The sequence below is a fragment of the Podarcis tiliguerta genome, assembly GCF_965153285.1.
Source record: "Podarcis tiliguerta genome assembly, chromosome: 5".
Classification (NCBI taxonomy): domain Eukaryota; kingdom Metazoa; phylum Chordata; class Lepidosauria; order Squamata; family Lacertidae; genus Podarcis; species Podarcis tiliguerta.
Genome location: NC_139538.1, coordinates 70,224,886 through 70,243,751, shown reverse-complemented (window position 1 = coordinate 70,243,751; position 18,866 = coordinate 70,224,886). Strand labels below are relative to the sequence as shown.

At 41.7% G+C, this 18,866-nt stretch overlaps 1 protein-coding gene across 10 annotated transcripts in view; it reads right to left on the bottom strand.

The window, feature by feature from the left end:
• Window positions 1–18,866, bottom strand: part of CTNNA3 (catenin alpha 3) — a 528,228-nt gene that overhangs the window by 151,191 nt on the left and 358,171 nt on the right. For 9 of the 10 annotated variants that reach the window (XR_014511017.1, XR_014511018.1, XM_083439958.1 and 6 more), the window contains one exon: window positions 8,704–8,860. The exons of the other annotated variant lie outside the window; for it this stretch is intronic. Coding sequence is in view for 7 of the 9 variants with exons in the window: in XM_083439958.1 (XP_083296084.1) it covers window positions 8,704–8,860 (157 nt within the window). In the remaining 2 variants the exon portion in view is untranslated. The remainder of the gene's footprint in view (window positions 1–8,703; window positions 8,861–18,866) is intronic. 10 annotated transcript variants of the gene reach the window in all.

Genomic DNA, 18,866 nt, shown 5'->3' with positions numbered 1-18,866 from the left:
GTATAGTAAACTTCAGAAGAGCATGATCACTTGCGCCTAATGATCCTTCCACTTCTCCCCATTAACCAGGTCATCGACATTGGTTAGGACCAGATCTAAAATGGCTGTTCCTCTTGTTGCTTCTCCCACTTTCTGGACAATGAAGTTGTCTGCAAGGCCAGTGAGGAATCTGTTTGACCTTATGCTCTTGGCTGAGTTTGACATCCAACAAATATCTGGGTAATTGAAGTCCCCCATTACCACTATCTCCCTTCCTTTTGCATGCTTGGCCATCTGTTCCAGGAAGGCATCATCTATGTCCTCCGTTTGGCTTGGGGATCTATAGTAAACTCCCACAAGGAGGTCACTGTTATTCTTCTCTCCCTTAATTTTGACCCAAATGCTCTCACTTTGGCTTTGAGGTTCTAAATCTTGGATCTCTTCACAGGTATACACATCCCTGACATATAACGCCACTCCTCCTCCTTTCTTGTCTGGTCTGTTTCTCTGAAATAGATTGTATCCCTCCATTTTTACATTCCAATCGTGGGACTTATCCCACCAGGTTTCAGTGATGCCTATTATGTCATATTTAGTTTGCTGTACCAAGAGCTCAAGCTCATCTTGTTTATTTCCCATGCTTTGTGCATTAGTGTACAGACACTGAAGTCCATTAGTCATTCCCCCGTGTCTCTTATTTAAGGATTTTTTCCTCCCACCACTAGGTCTGCTTGCTGTTTGCTCCATTTGGTCTATGACATTTGGATGAACATCTTCATCAATTGGTAGACTCCTACCTTCAGGAGCACTGTCTCCCTCCCCCACATTAGTCAGTTTAAAGCCCTCCTGATGAGGTTTCTGAGTTTTTTGGCAAAAACATTCCTCCCAACCGTTGTGAGGTGCAGCCCATCGCTTGCCAGAAGTCCATCTTCAAGAAACTGCAGTCCGTGATCTAAGAATCCAAACCGTTCCTGTTTACACCATTTGCGAAGCCAGCTGTTTACTTCCACTATTTTCCCCTTTCTCCCTGGGCCACGTCGTTCAACTGGGAGAGGAGGGAGCAGGACAAAGCTGTCATCTGGATCCTATGTGAACTCTGCTGCCAACACATGGCAGCCAAGTGCCCATGCCAGGCCTCTTCTTTACCCCAGTCTAGGAGCTGGCACAGCAAAAGGTATATCCTGCATCTCATCTTCTGACCTGTCCAGTATGACCACTGGGGCTTCGGATGTGGTGCTGGTGGTGCCACTCCATTGAGCCCTATTGCTGCTGACTTTGAAAGTAAAAAAAGGCCTAATAATTAACTAGAGTATTAGGGAGAATTGTTTGTAAAGACATTCCTACTTGCAGTGACTCTGACAAAGTGCATTTGCCCAGAATGACGGCAGGAAGCAGCAAAAAGAAAACAGCAGTAGTCACTGGAGGGAAGTGAAGGAGAAAGGATCTTGAGGTAGCTCAAGTGGTGGAAATGACAGGTGAAGCAATTCTAAGATTAAACCTGAAGCTGCTTGCACCAAGAAATCATGACCAAATGTTACAACAATGCAAAGCTCTCAAGAGCTTTATCCATGGAAGGTGCTCACACATATTTCAAACTCCATGAAAAATATTATTAGTGAATCAGCAAATGTGACCAAGGGGAAGCACAGGTTAAAACAACAGCAAATAGGAATGTGGAAGAAATTTGGATTGCTTAGCATTTTAATGCAAACCTCTGGAATTTGCACTAACTGAATCAAAAAGCAAACAGCAGCTATCTTAGAAATTCACTGCCCTCCAAATTTTGAAATATACTTCTTTAATCAAAAATGTGTACAAAAGATTTATGTTAAGGGAAAGTGTGCACATACTGTGGAGGTGTGCATATACTATGGAGGAGTGAACCTGTTTTACAAATCTGTACCACTACCACCCAGGAAAGATGCTTAGGCCTTGCTCCCATCTGTTAATTATGATGATTTTACTACGTCAAAAAATGTGGTACAATAAACAAAACAAAAGGAAGATCAAACATTTTTCTAAGTCCTGTTAGAGAATGAACCTCTGCAGGAAAATCATCAATGTCAGCCCTAGTGGATAAACACTACATAGCATAAATTGGGTTTAATTTTAATTATAGGTTGAATCACAGTGTAAAAGCAACATTACAGAGTCAGACAAATGGTTCACCTAGTTCAATTTCCTGACGGTTGTTTACAGAGGAATTGTACAAATGTGCTAGATAACAATGAAACACTTGATTCCCTCTCTGGGCATAAATGTCACTATTAGCGTAAGGGGCCATTTTATATTCTTAAGTCCTCACCCACAGCATGTTTCTTTCAAATCATCAGAGCCGTACTATTTATTACTTGTCATAGAAGACTTTTAAACTGTTCATATTGTTTTTCATTTTGCATTTCCTCAAGTGATAGGATATTTCAAGGGCAGCTTTTTATAGAGCCAGTTCCCTTGTAAGGCAAAGACTCACACTGTTTTTGTAGTATCTGTTTTTTACAAATATACATGTTGAGCAGAGGGGACCATACCAACAACCAGACAGACAGGGCTTGTCTTCAGAACTCAATCAGCTCCCCAAAGCAATAACAAACAATTTAAGGAATCACAAATCTCGTGCTTGGAAGCTAGCCAAGAACAAAACCTAGAAACTTAAAATGCACAATTGTTTCCTTCAGCCCCTACCTAAGCAGAGATGGTATATCACAAATTCAAACAGCTAGTCTCCACTAGTCATTAAAGGCCCTTAAGTATGTTCCATTGCCAAAATATGGCTTGAAGGGATGACATTTTGAACATACGAAAAGCATATTTTGCACAATATGTGCAAAACAGCTCTCTATCTGACAAGCAAAAACAGATGTTTTAAAGGAACACAAAGTGGGTATTTTAGAGGAACACAAAGTACTTTCAGCAGAAGGCTTAAACTTTTGTAAAAACATTAGGAGTGGGCAAGATGGAGATCAGGAGCTGCACAGAACTCCAAACTGTCTTAAATTACTGGAAAAATAGGCCTTTTCAAAATTTGCTCCCATAGGGGCTTGTTTAGAACCAAACTAAAACTTGCTCTAAGGTTCTTATTTTGTATTGATACCTGGAGCCTTTTCCAGGATAAAAAAATATGTGAATATTGCCGCTGGTTATATCCAATTTTTGTAGAGAGATTCTGGACAAGAAGAGTCTTGAAGAAAATGGATAAGTACACTCAGCTGGAACAGTTAAAGGTCTCTGGTGACGCAATTATTCATAATTTCAGCACAAACCATGCTCTCCAATTCTTAAATGAAAGGCAAACCAAAAATAGGATGCTTCATTAACTGGGATGGATGTGAAATAGTATTTGGACATCATGCAAATATAGTGTTGAGTGGGAAAAGAATGTTGTATACAGTAACAGTTCAACATTAGCACTACCAAGGTGCACTGATGTTTATTTCTCTTCTCTTCAGGGGTCAAGTGCAGGGAAATAACCTAAAACAAGTGTTGGGAACCTGTTGCCCTCCCTGTGTTGTGTCCAGGCTCCCATCAACTCCAGTCCACAAGCCTGATGGGATTTAAAATACAACAATTTATGGATGGCCACACACTGTAAGCTTTAGAAGGCGGAGCCTGAAACAAAATGTTTCAGTGTGTACTCACTTCCTAATAGGATCGTTCCTGTTGCAGCTAGACAGCCATGTTCTCTTCCATTCCAACCCCCCATTTTCTATTCCTCACCAGGGACCTGGGTGCAGGCAGACTCAGGGTGCATGTGAAAATCGTGCCGCTTATCAATGCATGTGAGGGCAAAAGGGGTGTGTGAATCCACACCCTCTCTCTCTCCTTCAGGTTTGACTGCCCCCAACCTGGCCAGAGGCCAGAGTTTCCCTACAGATCATTGCTCCTGTCAGCTCTCTCCCCCCCCCCCGCCAGGTAGCAGCAGCAGGAGGCAGTACTTGTCTTCAGTGCAGCCATCTTTGAAGTAATAGCAGCCACTGACACGTTCCCACCCTCCTACCCCCTCTCTCTGTATATGCCCTGTAACGATGAGGCAGCTTAACTACCTGCATTGCAGCATCAGCGTGAGAGGAGGAGGAAGAAGGAACCTGGGAGGTGCACTGGCAGGCACTGGCACTGCACCACCCTGGGCAACTTGCCCCACTGAAGTGAAGGGGTGAAAGAACCGTGAAGGGAAGTGGGGGAAGGCGGGTTGCTCTTTGCCCCTAATGAGGATGGACAGACCAAGGTTCGACTGGGCTCTCTGGCACTGCTCGCAACACCTGGAAAAATCAAGCCTTCCTCCTCCAACTAGCAGCGCCAGTGAGACATGCTTCTAGGACAGGAGCCCTATCTCACCTGCCAGTTTGGTTGTTGACTTCCATGGCTTTGGAGGCACCAATACAGATCCTTGCAAAGGATACAAGGGAACCTGAGTATGCCTCTGTTCCTCACTACTAACACTCAACATTTAGTGGCTACTGAGTATTCTCGGTCCTCATTGAATTATTTCATTGGGAGGCGGGGGGTGAGCCCTTAGATTTTATTTTTGAAAGATTTTCTTGTACTTCTGCAAAGGGCAAATTTCTCCTGTTCACCCTCTTGTTTCTTAGTTGATCTAGTTTGACTCTGCCACTTGAGTTCACTATTAGCAGAGGGTTGCTTAGAGTATGCTGAAAATGAAGCTCCCTCCTGCTGTCCAGCAGGAAGAAGCAAGTCACATGGTGTGTCACATGGTGTGGAATTTTTAGCCAAACCATCATATCTTCGCGCTCTTCCTAGGCCCCATAAATTTGTGTTACCCGGAACAGAATGGTTGCTGTTTCTCATTTGTTGCTTCACACAAGTCAAGTTACTGGGTGCCTTAAGACAATTTGGATAATTTGTAGTTGCATTTCATCACAATTAGCTCAGAGCAGGGCAAGCACACACGTGATTAACTAACAGTTAACGAAACATCACAGCTGCTCACTAAAATGAGAGGGCTTTCCGCAGAAATACCATTAAAAGGTTGAGCCATTCTTTGTGAAGATAAAGCAGAATCAGGCTCAATACAAGATGAATAAGAGAGCCAGTTCGCATCCCCTCCTTAATTGCTGAAGAAAGACTGCAGAAAACCACCACTGAATGTGAATTTACACTGAATACATTTTTAGTGAACACTATTTTAGAATACGTTTTCCAAGATTAATATGCATATCTCTCTTTAAAAATGTGAATTTGGCACAGTATATTTGTTCAATTTAGGAAGCACTTCAAAATATACCATAGCATAAGTGTGTGTACAGGCTGTACACACACACACACACACACACACTATTGCTGGTAAACTTTTAATTATACATTTATTTATTGTTCAACCAGTTGCAACTGAGTGCTAGATAGCTATAGATAAAACCATAAAACCAGACTCCATATAAAGGCCTGTGTTTTTGCTGCTGGTAAATAATATTCAAGGAATAGGAGACACAAAGGTGGCTTTATGACCCATTTATCTCTACAAATCTAATGCCAGTTCAATATACAAGAGGTGCTGTTGCGCATAGCCTTTGAAAACTAATAGGGACCCAAGAGGTATCTGAGGAGACTAAAGGGGATGAAGTGGCAATTACTTCTTTTCCCCAGTCTTGCAGGTGCCCCATATGACCGGCAGAAATGCTAGCAATCCGAAATGCCACGCACACAGCATCAGCATACAGAGTGTAGAATCCAATACCCTTTACAGAAACCAGAGCATCCTAGCTTGTATTTAAAGCTTTCACATCTGCAAAAGGGTGCTCAGTATAAATATATAAGCAAGATCTTCAGAAGGATCTACCATTAAGGAACTACATCCCACAAAACTCCTTCTGTTTCTCTCATGGTTGTCAGTCGTGTCTCTTTATCTGTACTCCATTACAGCCCATCACTTAGCTGTCTATTTCCCTTCTGACACCAGTATACCTCTAATCCAAAATATGAGGGGGGCAGGTGGACAGTTATTTTGCGCTGCCAAAGGCTCTTAGTTGTTCCCCATTGCCACTCAATGTCTCCACTGCACCAGAAGCAATTTCGTCATGCTGGCCACATGACTTGGAAAGCTGTCTGTGGACAAACACTGGCTCTCTCACCTCAAGAGAGATGAGCGCCGCACCTCATAGTCGCCTTTGACGGGACTTACCGTATTTTTTGCCCTATAGGACGTACTTTTTCCCCTCCAAAAATGAAGGGGAAATCTGTGTGCGTCCTATGGGGCAAATACAGGCTTTTGCTGAAGCTTGGATAGCGAGAGGGGTCGGTGCACACCGACCCCTCTCGCTCTCCAGGCTTCAGGAAGCTATCAGCAAGCCTGGGGAGCCCACTGGAGTTCCCGCAGGGCTCCCTAGGCTGCGGATAGCAGCCTGCTGCCTGGCGTGCAGGTGCCCTGAAGCAGAGCGCCCCGCGTGCTGGGCAGACATCCGCAGCCTGGGGAGCCCTGCGGGAGTTCCCACAGGGCTCCCTAGGCTGCAGATAGCAGCCTGCTGCACGGAGCATGGGGAGCGCTGAAGCAGAGCGCCCCGCGCTTCGGGCAGACATCGGGCAGCCCAACAAGCTCGGGGGACAGCGGGGAGGTGCAGCGCCGCCATACTGCTGTTCCCCGACCTGGTTTGGATTCCCCAACCTGGTTTGGGGGGGGGAAATAAAGGGGGGGGGAATTTCCTTTATTTCCCCCCCAAAAAACTAGGTGCGTCCTACGGGCCGGTGCGGTCTATGGGACGAAAAATACGGTAATCATCCAGGGGTCCTTTACCTCTACCTCCAATGTCTCTGCACTTAGCTATTCCAGCCAGGCTGATTTGAATAAGCTAACCCAAGCATTCGTTGTCTGGCACAGTCCTGCAGCTTTTATTTTCCCCCTTCCTATCCCAGATATTAGCTAAATTCTAGCATTCATTCATTTATTGAGTTTAGAAGGCAGGAGTGTCTCCCCTCACGGTTCATAACATTACAAACAATGGTGAATACTCTAAAGTAGTGTGAAAAGGAGTGTTAGACAGCTACGCTAGAATGATTTCAAACCCAAGAGCAGTTCCCTGTATCTTTTTTTGCAACAAAGTATGGCACAAATGGCAGGCCTCTCTGCACCATACTGGTCTTAGATTTCTTTTCTTTTTAAATTTTGAACCCCTCTCAAATCTGTCTGTGACTGATGGTGGGGGTGGTGAAGGATATTCAAGCAGTGAAGGAGTTAAAAAACCCCAAAGTATTTGATTGGGTTTAATGATGAATGGTACAAGGAAGACTTGTTCAAAAACTGGCTTCCCAAAGTCAACACAGTTAAAACAGAATGCCACCCCTTTATCAGAAAGGTTAAGATCTGATAAAGTTTAAGATGCTAGACAGAGTAAGCAAGATACTCATATTAGCCCATTAGATGATAGATAGATAGATGATAGATAGATAGATAGATGATAGATAGATGATAGATAGATGATAGATAGATAGGATAAAATAGTGATAAGGTTAGTCAAAAGCACAGAAATAGCTAAAGAGCCAAATCATGGTACACACTTCAGAGGAATGCGGCACATTCCCAGGGTTACTAGTCATTGACATAGGACAAGAGAAAATTTTTCTGGCATTCAAATATGGCAATCCTCTCCAGAGCATATACCAGACTTCATGCATAGAGCTTCCACCAAAAAACACACCAACATCTGACAGCTACACAAGCCTAGCACACCTGATAATTAGAAGCCAGCTCACAAACAGCTTTTTTCAAAGACAAATCTGTGTGAAGGACAAACAATGAATCCACAAGGAGAAAAAGAGGTCCAAAATTCAAAGCCATTTTTGAATCTGATGTCAGAAATGACAATGGTTCTAAAAAGGCTACAGTGAGAACTGAAATATTTCTACCAACTTGTATCTGTTTGCTTTCCCAACCATGACACACAACCCCTCCTTAAACATGACACTATTCAACATCTTTTTATGACTGTGAAAGATCCCACAAATGGGATCTCATGTGGGCATTTATGTGTCAAAGCCCAAGTTCACATTGAAGATTCGATTCACAGCGCATAAACCCAGGAGTTTGGTCTCCTGAGCACCATGAAGTGTGTAATTGACATGGGAAGCCATGGGTGAACCCAGCCATTAATTCCCAAATTGGCTGGAGTGTCTTGACTCCCTGAATTTGTCCTGAATATTAATGGTTTCTTCTCAATCTTGCTGTTCTTAGATATTATTTCAGCAGTTTCTATTGACGTTTGTGAAACACGCTACACCCCTTTGCTGCTAGATGTGCCTTATGGCCAAGTAAGCATTTCAGAACATCTTTTCAATCACATACAATTATAATTACTTTCCCCTGAAAACCCAAGTGTGAGTTGAGTCCACTAATTAGCTTTTTATCTTAGTAGGAGTAAAATGTGAACCTTTCAAAGCCTGCCTAGAAATGCTACTAATTTTCATTGAAGGCTATCCCACTGGTGGGTTGCATGCTTCAAGCTGTACAGTGTTTTTGCTGTAGCCGAGGATGAGGTGAAGGGAGCAACGAGCCTCTGCTGTCTTTTGCAAACTCCTACAGGGACTGGCAGCAATTGCATTCCTCTGTCTTCATATTCACTTTCCCTCACACTAATTTCACACCTGGCTAGATACTGGAGGCTGGATGATATAATGCAGCTTCCTAAGGGATTGTGTCGTTTCTCAGATAATCATTAAAAAAAAAAAGAGGGAGAGCGAAAGGTATCTCAACGGGAAAAGATGAAATCAAAAGCAGCACACCTGATACAGCAAGAAAGTCATCAATGCTTGTAATGTCATCCACAGCTTCAGTGAGCACATGTATGTGGTTCTCCCATGTGTTTTTATACATTTCCATGTTGTTTCTCACCACCTGGCTTTTGGGTTTGGCCGCAAGAGCTAAAGCAGCGTTGATAACCTACAGGAAAAGAAAATGCACACTTTTTTTGGTAAAATACCCTAAAATCAGGCAGAAAAGTATTTAACGACATTTCAGCTTTCCAAGCTCTACAACACAAAAGTCTCAGTTTTCACACCACATAGAAATATTGTGCATATGCTAACCTTCCTGATGATTTTAAATTCTGTTACGGTGAGACAGGAAACAGCGTCAGAGGGTCTCAAATGGAAGACTAGCAGATAGACACAAGCATCATATCCTTTGCCCTCATGACCATGGTATCAAATCAAACATGTAGTTTTGCATATCTTTTTTTAAATTCTATATAGAATTGTTTTCTTGTTGAGTAAGGAAGGCTCCCTGAATTTCCATTGCATTAAATTGCTTCCAGCTTTAAAATATACCAAGACATCAGTCCTCAAAACAAATACATTTTCTTTTAGGGAATATCCATTATTCAGATACTTTTCAAGTTAACGGTTCATTAAAACACAGAAATCTAAATCAGTTTCAAAAAGTTATTAGGTTTGAAGGTAAATCTTGCGTTTCTAATAGAGGGTTTTTTTTCATACTAAAGCTGCCTTTGACAAACAGAACAAATAATAAAGAAAAATGGTCAAAAATTAAAAGCTACTAAACCATATTCTGCATTACACAGGCATTTATGATTCGCATTATTAAACAAATATATAACACAAAAAGAAATCTCATATGGCCCTGAATATATAAAAGGAGCTACTCCAAGTGTTGGGAAAGCCTGAGATTTGAAGGCAGCTAAAATACTTTTTGTAAAAAACCAGGTTGGTTTTATTTTTTTCTTCCTTTCTCTTTTGAAAAAGAACACCTGAATAAAATGTGAGTCATTATTCAAATGTTTCTTAGTCACATGCAATATATGTATTATTTTAGTTCAAATATTATTGTACAATTAAACAGAACTGCTAAATAGAACAATATTGCTATATCATTCTCTCACACACAAATTCTATTTTCCACCTTGCAAAAGGTAACAAGTTCCTTTTTTCTATAGGTGGCCATTTCTTCTATCAGAGCAATCAGTTTAAATGTTTGTACACAGGAATGTTGGTACTACCCCAGATATGATAGGATGCCAACCTTCATAGTCTGCCAATGCTGAGCACAATTTGTGAAACAGCCTGGAAAGCTTTAGGTGATCAGAAAAACATGATGCCCCAGATATTATGGGCCTTCAGCTTCAGCACAAGTTGCCCCACTGTCACAGTGCTGCCTGATGTGTTTGCAATGCCAGTTAGAATCCTAAAATCATAAAATTTCAGAGTTGGAAGGGACTCCAAGGGTCATCTAGTCCAACCCCCTGCAATGCATGCGGTTGTCCCAGCATATTCTTTCCAGGCAGGCCAGGTGCCCCTGGAACGTTCCTAAGGCACAAAGGCAAGACCCCCCCCCCCCCAGTGTCTGACCCAAACAGGATTCAGGGGTATACAGTCCCAGCACAAAGAGAGGATAAGTTGACCACATGACGTAAAGGGATACGAATTGCCATGCTTTCCCCATACCCTTTGTCTTACATTGCCAGACAGTTTTGCATCTCAGCCTCATGGCAGGCAGTTTTGAGGCCAATGTAAAATCCAAACTCTACTTGGTTTGTGTCCTCTTTATACGGAGTCAATTCAATAACGAAAACAAAACTGATTTTTATTGTTTAGCTTCCTAATTAAGGGCTAAATTGTGCTCATACACTGCAATCCTGCACCATGTAAATAAACGTTCTTTTTTCATCTTAGTGTATAAATAATTCAAAGTTATATAAGCATTAACTAATAGAAAAGCATCCTTTGTTTTTGCCAGTTTAGCATTTCACTCTTTGAAATCATTCCACTGTCACTGAAGCCCCTTAAACAAAACACTAGGGCGATATCTCTGAAGAGGTGACTTAAACTTCCAGGAGAATGCACCAGTGCTGCTGAAAGCAATATAATATGGTTCTTTGCAGCAAAACATCAAACCAGAAGATTTAAGAGATTAGTAGGAGGGCATCCTTACAGGGACACATACTTAGCGTATCCACCTGGTAGAAATTTGTCTTTGACATTCTACACACATTTTGAAAAATGCTTCATAGTAGGCATGGCAGGTACAAAAGAGCACTGCACGCTAATGCCAGCCTTAGCCACCATCTATCTCCCCCTTCAAATTCAATATGTCCCTGGGCCAACACACCTTTTTCATAATTAAAACAGGTACAGGCAACCTGTCTCTTCATCAAACCTAATGCAATCCATTTTCTTAGTTTTCACTAAAGTGGTTTCTCTGAAGATCAAAAACAAAAAACAAAGCAAACCCCTCAAACTGAGGGCTAAAATCCAAAGGGCGAGATGCAGAATACTTTTCTGCCGCTCTTTGCTACTGCAGGGCCTTGCACTGCATGAGAACCTGCTCCTGGGAAGACGCTGAATACAGCAGTACAGTGGTACCTCTCGTTGCAAATGGGATCCATTCTGGAGCCCCGTTCACAACCTGAAAGGAACGCAACCCGCGTCTGCGCACGCGCGGGTCACAATTCGCTGCTTCTGCGTATGCGCGTGACATCATTTTGCATGTCTGCACATGCACAAGCGGCAAAACCCGGAAGTAACCCTTTCCGGTACTTCCGGGTCACCGTGGGACGCAACCTGAACTGAACGTAACAAGAGGTATGACTACATTGTTGTTGTGTTTTTTTAAAAAAGAATAATTTAATGCATAATTATAATGTTAATTAAAATGCTGTTTTACTGGGTTTATGTTGTACATTTGTTTTTATGATAAATATGTTATTGTTTTCATGTTGTATTTTTGTACTCTTAGGAATTTTTTAATATTAAGCAGAACTAACTTTCTGCCCCAGTGCAAGGGGATTTCCCCCTCTCTTCTCTCCCCATGTGTGCCCTGCACCATCCCCAAATCTGCTCGAGAGGGTTGGGGGGAAACTTAGAAACAATTTAGGGGAGTGTGGGGAGGAGAGGGGGAGAACATTTTGTTGCACCAGGAGAAATCCTTGTAATGACAAAGTATTCACCTTAGCACTACATTGAATACAACCCAATGTGGTTCAGAAACACTCTTACTTATTTATTACATTCATATCCCACTTTTCCTCCAAAGAACCTGAGGTAGAGAACATGGCATTCCTTCTTTCCTTATTTATCTTCACAGCAACCCTATGGGGTAGGTTACACTGGAAGCTGGTGACTGGCCCCCAATCCCCCAGTGAGCTTCATGGCTGAATGGGAATGTGGCCCATGTCTTACCCTTTCACAATTACATCACTCTCATTCTCCTTTAAACAAAATAAATAAATAAGGATATGAAGCTGGGGGTGAAAATTGTCACAACACTTTGTTTCCATGGAAGGAAATGCTTGTTGCTCACACTTGAGGAGGTAGGAATGGACTCTGGCCAAGAGAGGCAACTGATGCTATTCTATCTCTTTGTGCACTTTGGGTCAAATTACATCTGAAGTGTGTTTCAGTTTCTCAGCATTTATAACAACATAATATGAAATTGCCTCCAGTTACAATTTATATGAAGAGAAACATGCTGCTTGAATTAGCCTGATCCTCCATTCCCTTTCCCCTTTCCTTTTTTATGAAGAAACCCTTCTGAGACTCCACATTTAAACTCTTCCCTTTGCTGGCCCTAGTAGGACCAACCTGGGCAGTTAGCCCTGGTGATCATTTGATGTTTACTGACTGGGTTCCCCCCGCCTCCCAAAATGAGGGATGAGCTCCCATTGCTCGGTCCCTGCTCCTGCCAACCTAGCAGTTCGAAAGCACGTCAAAGTGCAAGTAGATAAATAGGTACCGCTCTGGCGGGAAGGTAAACGGCGTTTCTGTGCGCTGCTCTGATTCGCCAGAAGCAGCTTAGTCATACTGGCCACATGACCCGGAAGCTGTACGCCAGCTCCCTCGGCCAATAAAGCGAGATGAGCTCCTCAATCCCAGAGTCGGTCACGACTGGACCTAATGGTCAGGGGTCCCTTTACCTTTACTAGAGCAGGAATGAGGAATGTTTGGCCCTCCAAGTGCTGTTGAACACCAACTCAGCATATGGATGAGTAGTCTAGCAAGAACTGGAGGACCACAAGTTCCCCATCTCTGCACTAGAGTGACTTGCAAATGATAGATCATGGAGCAGCAGGGGGTTACCCATGCTTTTAGGGAGACCACACTGATCCATACACTCTTGAGTGAGGGGCAACAGCACACAACAAGGTTGTTGTGAAATGATGAGTGGCTTTTGGAAGAGGTTTAGAGAGCTTGGGCTTTTTCAGGAAAACGCTGGAATCCATATTCTAGAAATCTAGAAATTTGTTTGCAAATAAAGAAAGAGAGAGTGAGAGTGGGTGGAGGGGGTGGGAGAGAAACAAAAAATGCTATTTCCCCTGTAGCTTCAGGAGGAGATTTCAAAAACACTTGCATTCTTGATCCACTTAACTGGTTTTGAAATAACGGACTGTGAGGCTCTTGAGCCAACCTGTACACAAAACTCCTTATTTAAAAAAACATTTGGTATTTCCTTGGTGAACAATTTAACAACCTACTTGCACATAAAGTGAAAGGACAGGCTACGGTAGCTTGCTAGTATATGTTATATAATTTGCCTAGAGCAATCTTGGTTCATCACATTCAATATCCCACTCGAGAGATACATATGCAATGAAGACAAAGGCACAACTGTTAGCCCAGGGGCTGACTAGGAGTTTGCAGGAGTTGCTTATGATGCTCTTGGAACCGGAATTCCACAGCTGCGACCCTGGAGTCAGGTTCAGTCCTGTATTGGCTGTTTCAGCCTAAAATACACCATGAGCATTTGGCTTATCAACTTGCATTTTGTTTCTATTTCTGTGTTACTGTGCAATCCTACACACGTTTACTAAAAAAAATGCATATCATTGTGTTCAGTGGGGCCAGCTCCCTAGCGTTCACAGAACCAAAGTCTTCATAATGCAGATCTTATTACTGCCTGGAACACCACCTTATGCATCTCCTTCTTTGTATTGATACTCTGTAAACAATCCAATAACCTATTTCTTTTTGGTCAATAGACATCTCTCTTTTAACTATCAATCCTAGTATTGTCTCCTGGAATGATATGCCTCAAATGCATTTCCTATACCACAATCCTATAACCCCTTACTGTAATCCTATAATCCCATTTAATTCAGTGGAATTTACTTCTGAGTAAACATATATCAATTGAGGCTGCACATCTCTTTCCTGTTTTGATTTTGCAATGTTACCCAGTTGCCCCTTCATATTGTGCAGAAGAAAATCGAGTATTTGTTGATAAAGGTATGTGCAGTCTGTGCAAGGTATTCAAATGAACATTTTGCAACTTTTTATGGCATTCAAATAAAAGCAACACAACACAAACTGAGCCTTTAGAATGCAGATCAGCAGCAGCCTGAGGACTCAATCTGGCATGGAAGTAATATTGGTGAAATAAATTTGTCATTTGTGATGTGGCCATAGGGTTAGGATTGGTATAGGACCAAGGAAAGAAAACCCATTAGAGGCTAATTAGGCTGTTTTGGCAGATTTTGCAAATATTATTCCATATGTTCCATATAGATTAAATCACAACAACCTCCTGCCTCGAATTCAGCCTTATTCTTGCAATAATTAGGCAAATTAGAATCTTCTTTCTGACACTGTGCCAGCTCCCACTGAGCTTTACTATCCTACACAATTTCCAGGGTGCCTGCATGCATGTGCTATTATATTAGGTCAAGATCATTCAGTGATGTAGCTCCAGGTATTCTGAGGAGGTTGTGTCTGATTCCAGTATGGCTGCCCATGCCCTTAATGCAGTTTTGATACCTACAGAGCTGGATCTAGCCAAGCTGTGTCACAATCCACGTTTATCTGGGGCAGAGGAAGAATATCACCAACTAAGATTGTATAATCCACTGGTTCGTCCCCCCACAGCTGTGCCACAATGTCACTGCTTCCAAATCTGACACCTTCCATCATGACAAGCCCCAGATTAATTAACTGCCTTTTATGTGACCAAATATTTGGCTGGTCTCTATCCTTGCAGCAGTCAGGGGAAACCAGCATTGTGAAGCTATTCTCATTTGCTACCTTCTATAACTTCAGGTAGTCCAAAACAAGGAATAATTAGAGGCGAAATCCACTGCCTATTGGCTAGAGTGTTGCACTAGGACCAGGGAGAATCCTCATTCAGTCATGAGGCTCAATGGGGGATGCTAGGCTTGTCTTTCAGCCTAACCTACCTTACATGATTATTGTGAAAACAATATGGTAGAAGGAACTATGTTAACCACTATGGACCCCTTTGAACAAGGGCAATATAAAACATAATCAAATTAACAAATATTTACATTTTATTTAAAGTTGAATCTCTCTGTTTCACAATACCAGCTGATTAGGGTGTTGTTGTTTTTTGGTAACTCCCGTAAGTATTAAACTTAATGATACTTGACCATTATTTGACAGTATTTGAGCAGTCAATTAACCAAATCCTTTTCTCCCCCCCTTTTTAAAAAATGAGTCACTTCTCAAGCCTACCTAGATTCCAACAAGAGAGTTCATTCACACACATATATGAAATTGGCTGAGGACAGGCTCTCGAAGTTTGCCACTCACACGCAAAATTCAGGCCACAAATATGCATAGAAATTCTGAGAAACCACCCAACATTTCCCTTAAAAAGTCAGAAGTTTTTTGAAAGCATAATATGAAATGTTATGTGTTTTAGTTTGAATTTAATTATTATAGTTTTTCTTTTTTAAAAGACTGTCACCTATTCTGAACTTCTGAGATTGGATAAACTTTTAAAACACTACATAATTTGGGTGTTTAAAAATCTTTCACAGAGGGTAACACCATTAGTATTTTAAAGAGAGAAAACAGCAAAGCGTGGTGATTCAAGAGGCACATGGTTTTAAAACTGTTCTAGGCAATGATAAGATACTGTGGCCACAAGACAGCCAGAGATGATACTTTTAGTTTCTACAGCTTCACTTTAGATTTGACCAGCTGTGGTTATTTTCCTATTTTAACATTCTCTTCCCACACTACACATTTTCTTCTATATTCCTCTACATTCTTCACACTGAGATCAGCCTCTGACTCATCTTTCCATCATTTTTTCTTTCTTTTTTTTAACCAATATGTGAATATTTGTAATAATGACTGGTTCATGACACTTATGCACCCTTGTAATATGAGGTGTTTTAATCTCTAGGTTTTTTAACAAACTCCTTTAAGAAAAAGAATCATTCATTATCACCACCATTTGATTCTGTTGACTGATGTGAGGAGTCCAGGGATCAGAAATCTTTATCCAGAATTGCACCACTGAGAACAGGGAATATAAAAATTGGATTTCCCCCCTTACAGCCAAAGTGAATAAAATTTTCCAGCATCCAAGTGGATTAAGCCAGCCAAATTGCGGGGGGGGGGGGGGGACTGATCTAGGGGATTCCTTCATAATCCATATTAGGGCAATACCTTTATTACCATAGTTCAACTAAATGGCCAATTTCCACATCAGTTTCATATTTGGGAGGCGGGCGAGCTGGGGGACTAACTACTGCTCTTTCTTCTCTTGAAATAATTAAAAGATGTCCACGTGTTGTGCATTCTTGCTTATTCTAAAAAACTTTCTGATTTTTTGGTGTCCTTCAACATGATCCTCCAGTAAAGGCCTTACAGATCATACAACATGAGGCTGCCTAGACTGCTGCCTGTGGAGTTCTGAAAGGCTCTGTTTATTTGTTTTTCGGTTAAAGCCAAAAAAGTAGGATTCAAAAACAAAACTTGAATAAGGCTTTTAACTTTTTTTTTAAGCCCTCTGTTGTTGCACTTTAACAAAATAACAAGGAAAAGAAAACAGATTTCTTCAATGTTCCACAGGCAAGATTTTGGATAGCCTTTCTTCTTGCTAAGCCCATGAACCTAGAGAAACATAGAAATACACAAAAATATAGAGGGATACAAAAAGATGGAGCTGTATAATACCGAAATGTTCAGAGGCAACAATGGGAGCCCTAATCCAACTGGAGGCAAGGTTAATGTCATTGAGCTTAAACTTGAGAGGGAGGGAAGATTCCTGAATCACCTCATCTGCCTCATTATTCAGCCTCTCCACAGAGAGCCAATGCACACCTCTACAATATATTTAAAGACAACATGTTTAAAAATCTCATCAGGTTACCTTTATTGAAGATAACCAAGTGACGCCATCAAGTAATTCTCAAAATGAATTTCTCTAAGCAACAGAGAATCCAGCAAACTGGATTTTAAAAAAATGAATAAAATAAGAAAAATCACCAGGAGGGTGTTTGCGGCCAATTCTTCAACACATTAGGATTTCTTTTTTAAGATATGAGATTGATGAACTCCTTCCAATGTGGAAATTAATTCTAGACGCTGCTGCCAGAGCATAGGCCCTGCAGCCAAGCTGTTTGCTGAGGAGTGCTTTGGCAGCCAGGATGAAGAAATGTTCCTCAAGTGATACAGCGGCAGTGGAGTCACTCTGCTAATCTAGCCTGAGGGACAGAGGAGAAGCCTCCATGCCAACACCTCCCCGAGTGAGAGAGGGGAGGGAAGAAGAGGATGGTTCTTTGCCCACAGCTGGCAAGCAAAGCAAAGCAAAAGATCTCCTTATCTGGATATCAAAAGAGGCAAGGAAGAGGATGTAATGAAATTTAACAGCAACTTAAATATGCCTGGAAATAGAAGAGATAGAAAAAGGTTATAGGGGTTTTATGAAACAGGCAGAGAGTGGGAGGTGTAATACATGTGTGCAATAAAATGTCTGAGAGGGTTCAACAAGAAAGGTTTAAATTTGTATTTCTTATTCCATTTATATCCCACCTTTCATCCAAGGAGCTGAAGTAATAAAAATCATGGTCCTCACTCCTTTCCTTTTTCTCTCACAGCAAATTTGCTGAGAGACTGTAACTGAGCCAAAATCACCAGTGAACTTCATGGTTGTGTAGAGAGTTAAGCCCAGGTCTCCTAGGTCATAGCCCAACAGTCTAACACCATATTGTCCACTACACCATATTGGTTCTCTCCCAAATGTGCCGTTAGTGGTAGATAGAATGTCCCACGACCTCATTTCTAAGATGTAATCAAATTCAGTCTTCTCTTGTATCCCATGTCAGTAATTCCACAGATTAGTGACCTTTGTACGACCCACTTCTAAAAGCAGGTGCTTCAGAAGTGGGTGCCTGTGGCTACATGTTTAAGTATTGCTCATGGTCCCATAACATGTGCATTCCCCCCCTAAGAACAACCATTCAATTTGGCCGGGAGTTCAAAGCTGGTCAGAAATGGTGCTGGTGGCATCATTCCTTCATGCAACATGGCCACAGGGCTTCTAGATAAGGTAGGATTGCCATATGTCCTCTTTTTCCAGGACATGTACCCTTTTTCAAGGGTATATAAAATAAGAGTCGTCAAAGAGATCCATAGTTAAAAGTAGAAGTTGGCAAATGTGTGCTCTTTTTTGCTCTTCAAAACATGGCATTCCTACCATGTGGTTAGGGTCAGAGAATATTGCCTCTATTTTGATTTTTGGTAGTGGACTGCAACAGCTGTACCCAAAGACATATTTGGTGATAATCCCAGGTGAGTACAAGCACTCATACCTTCAGTTGAAGATTAGCAACTGGTCAAGATTAGCATAACAAATGTTCTTGGCTGGATTTGTTCATTTTCTTTGTTTTGTTTTGCTGTATTATTGCTACTGATATGTCAAGTGCTGTAATATGCAGAAAAGCTTGAAACCCATTCTGACCCAACCAACCCAAAGCATTTTTCTAATTGAGCTGGAATAGAAAATGCCCCTCTCCCATCAGTAAAGTTATTTTGACACCCAAGGCAGAAAATCCCACAAGCATCTCTCCCTGTTCTTGAAAGTAAAAATATAACAGTGATAAATAAAGAACAATTTACTGCCCTTAAGTGACACCCAAAATTAGTAGGACAGCCCTAATTCTGAAGCCTCATGTGCCCAACCTCATTTA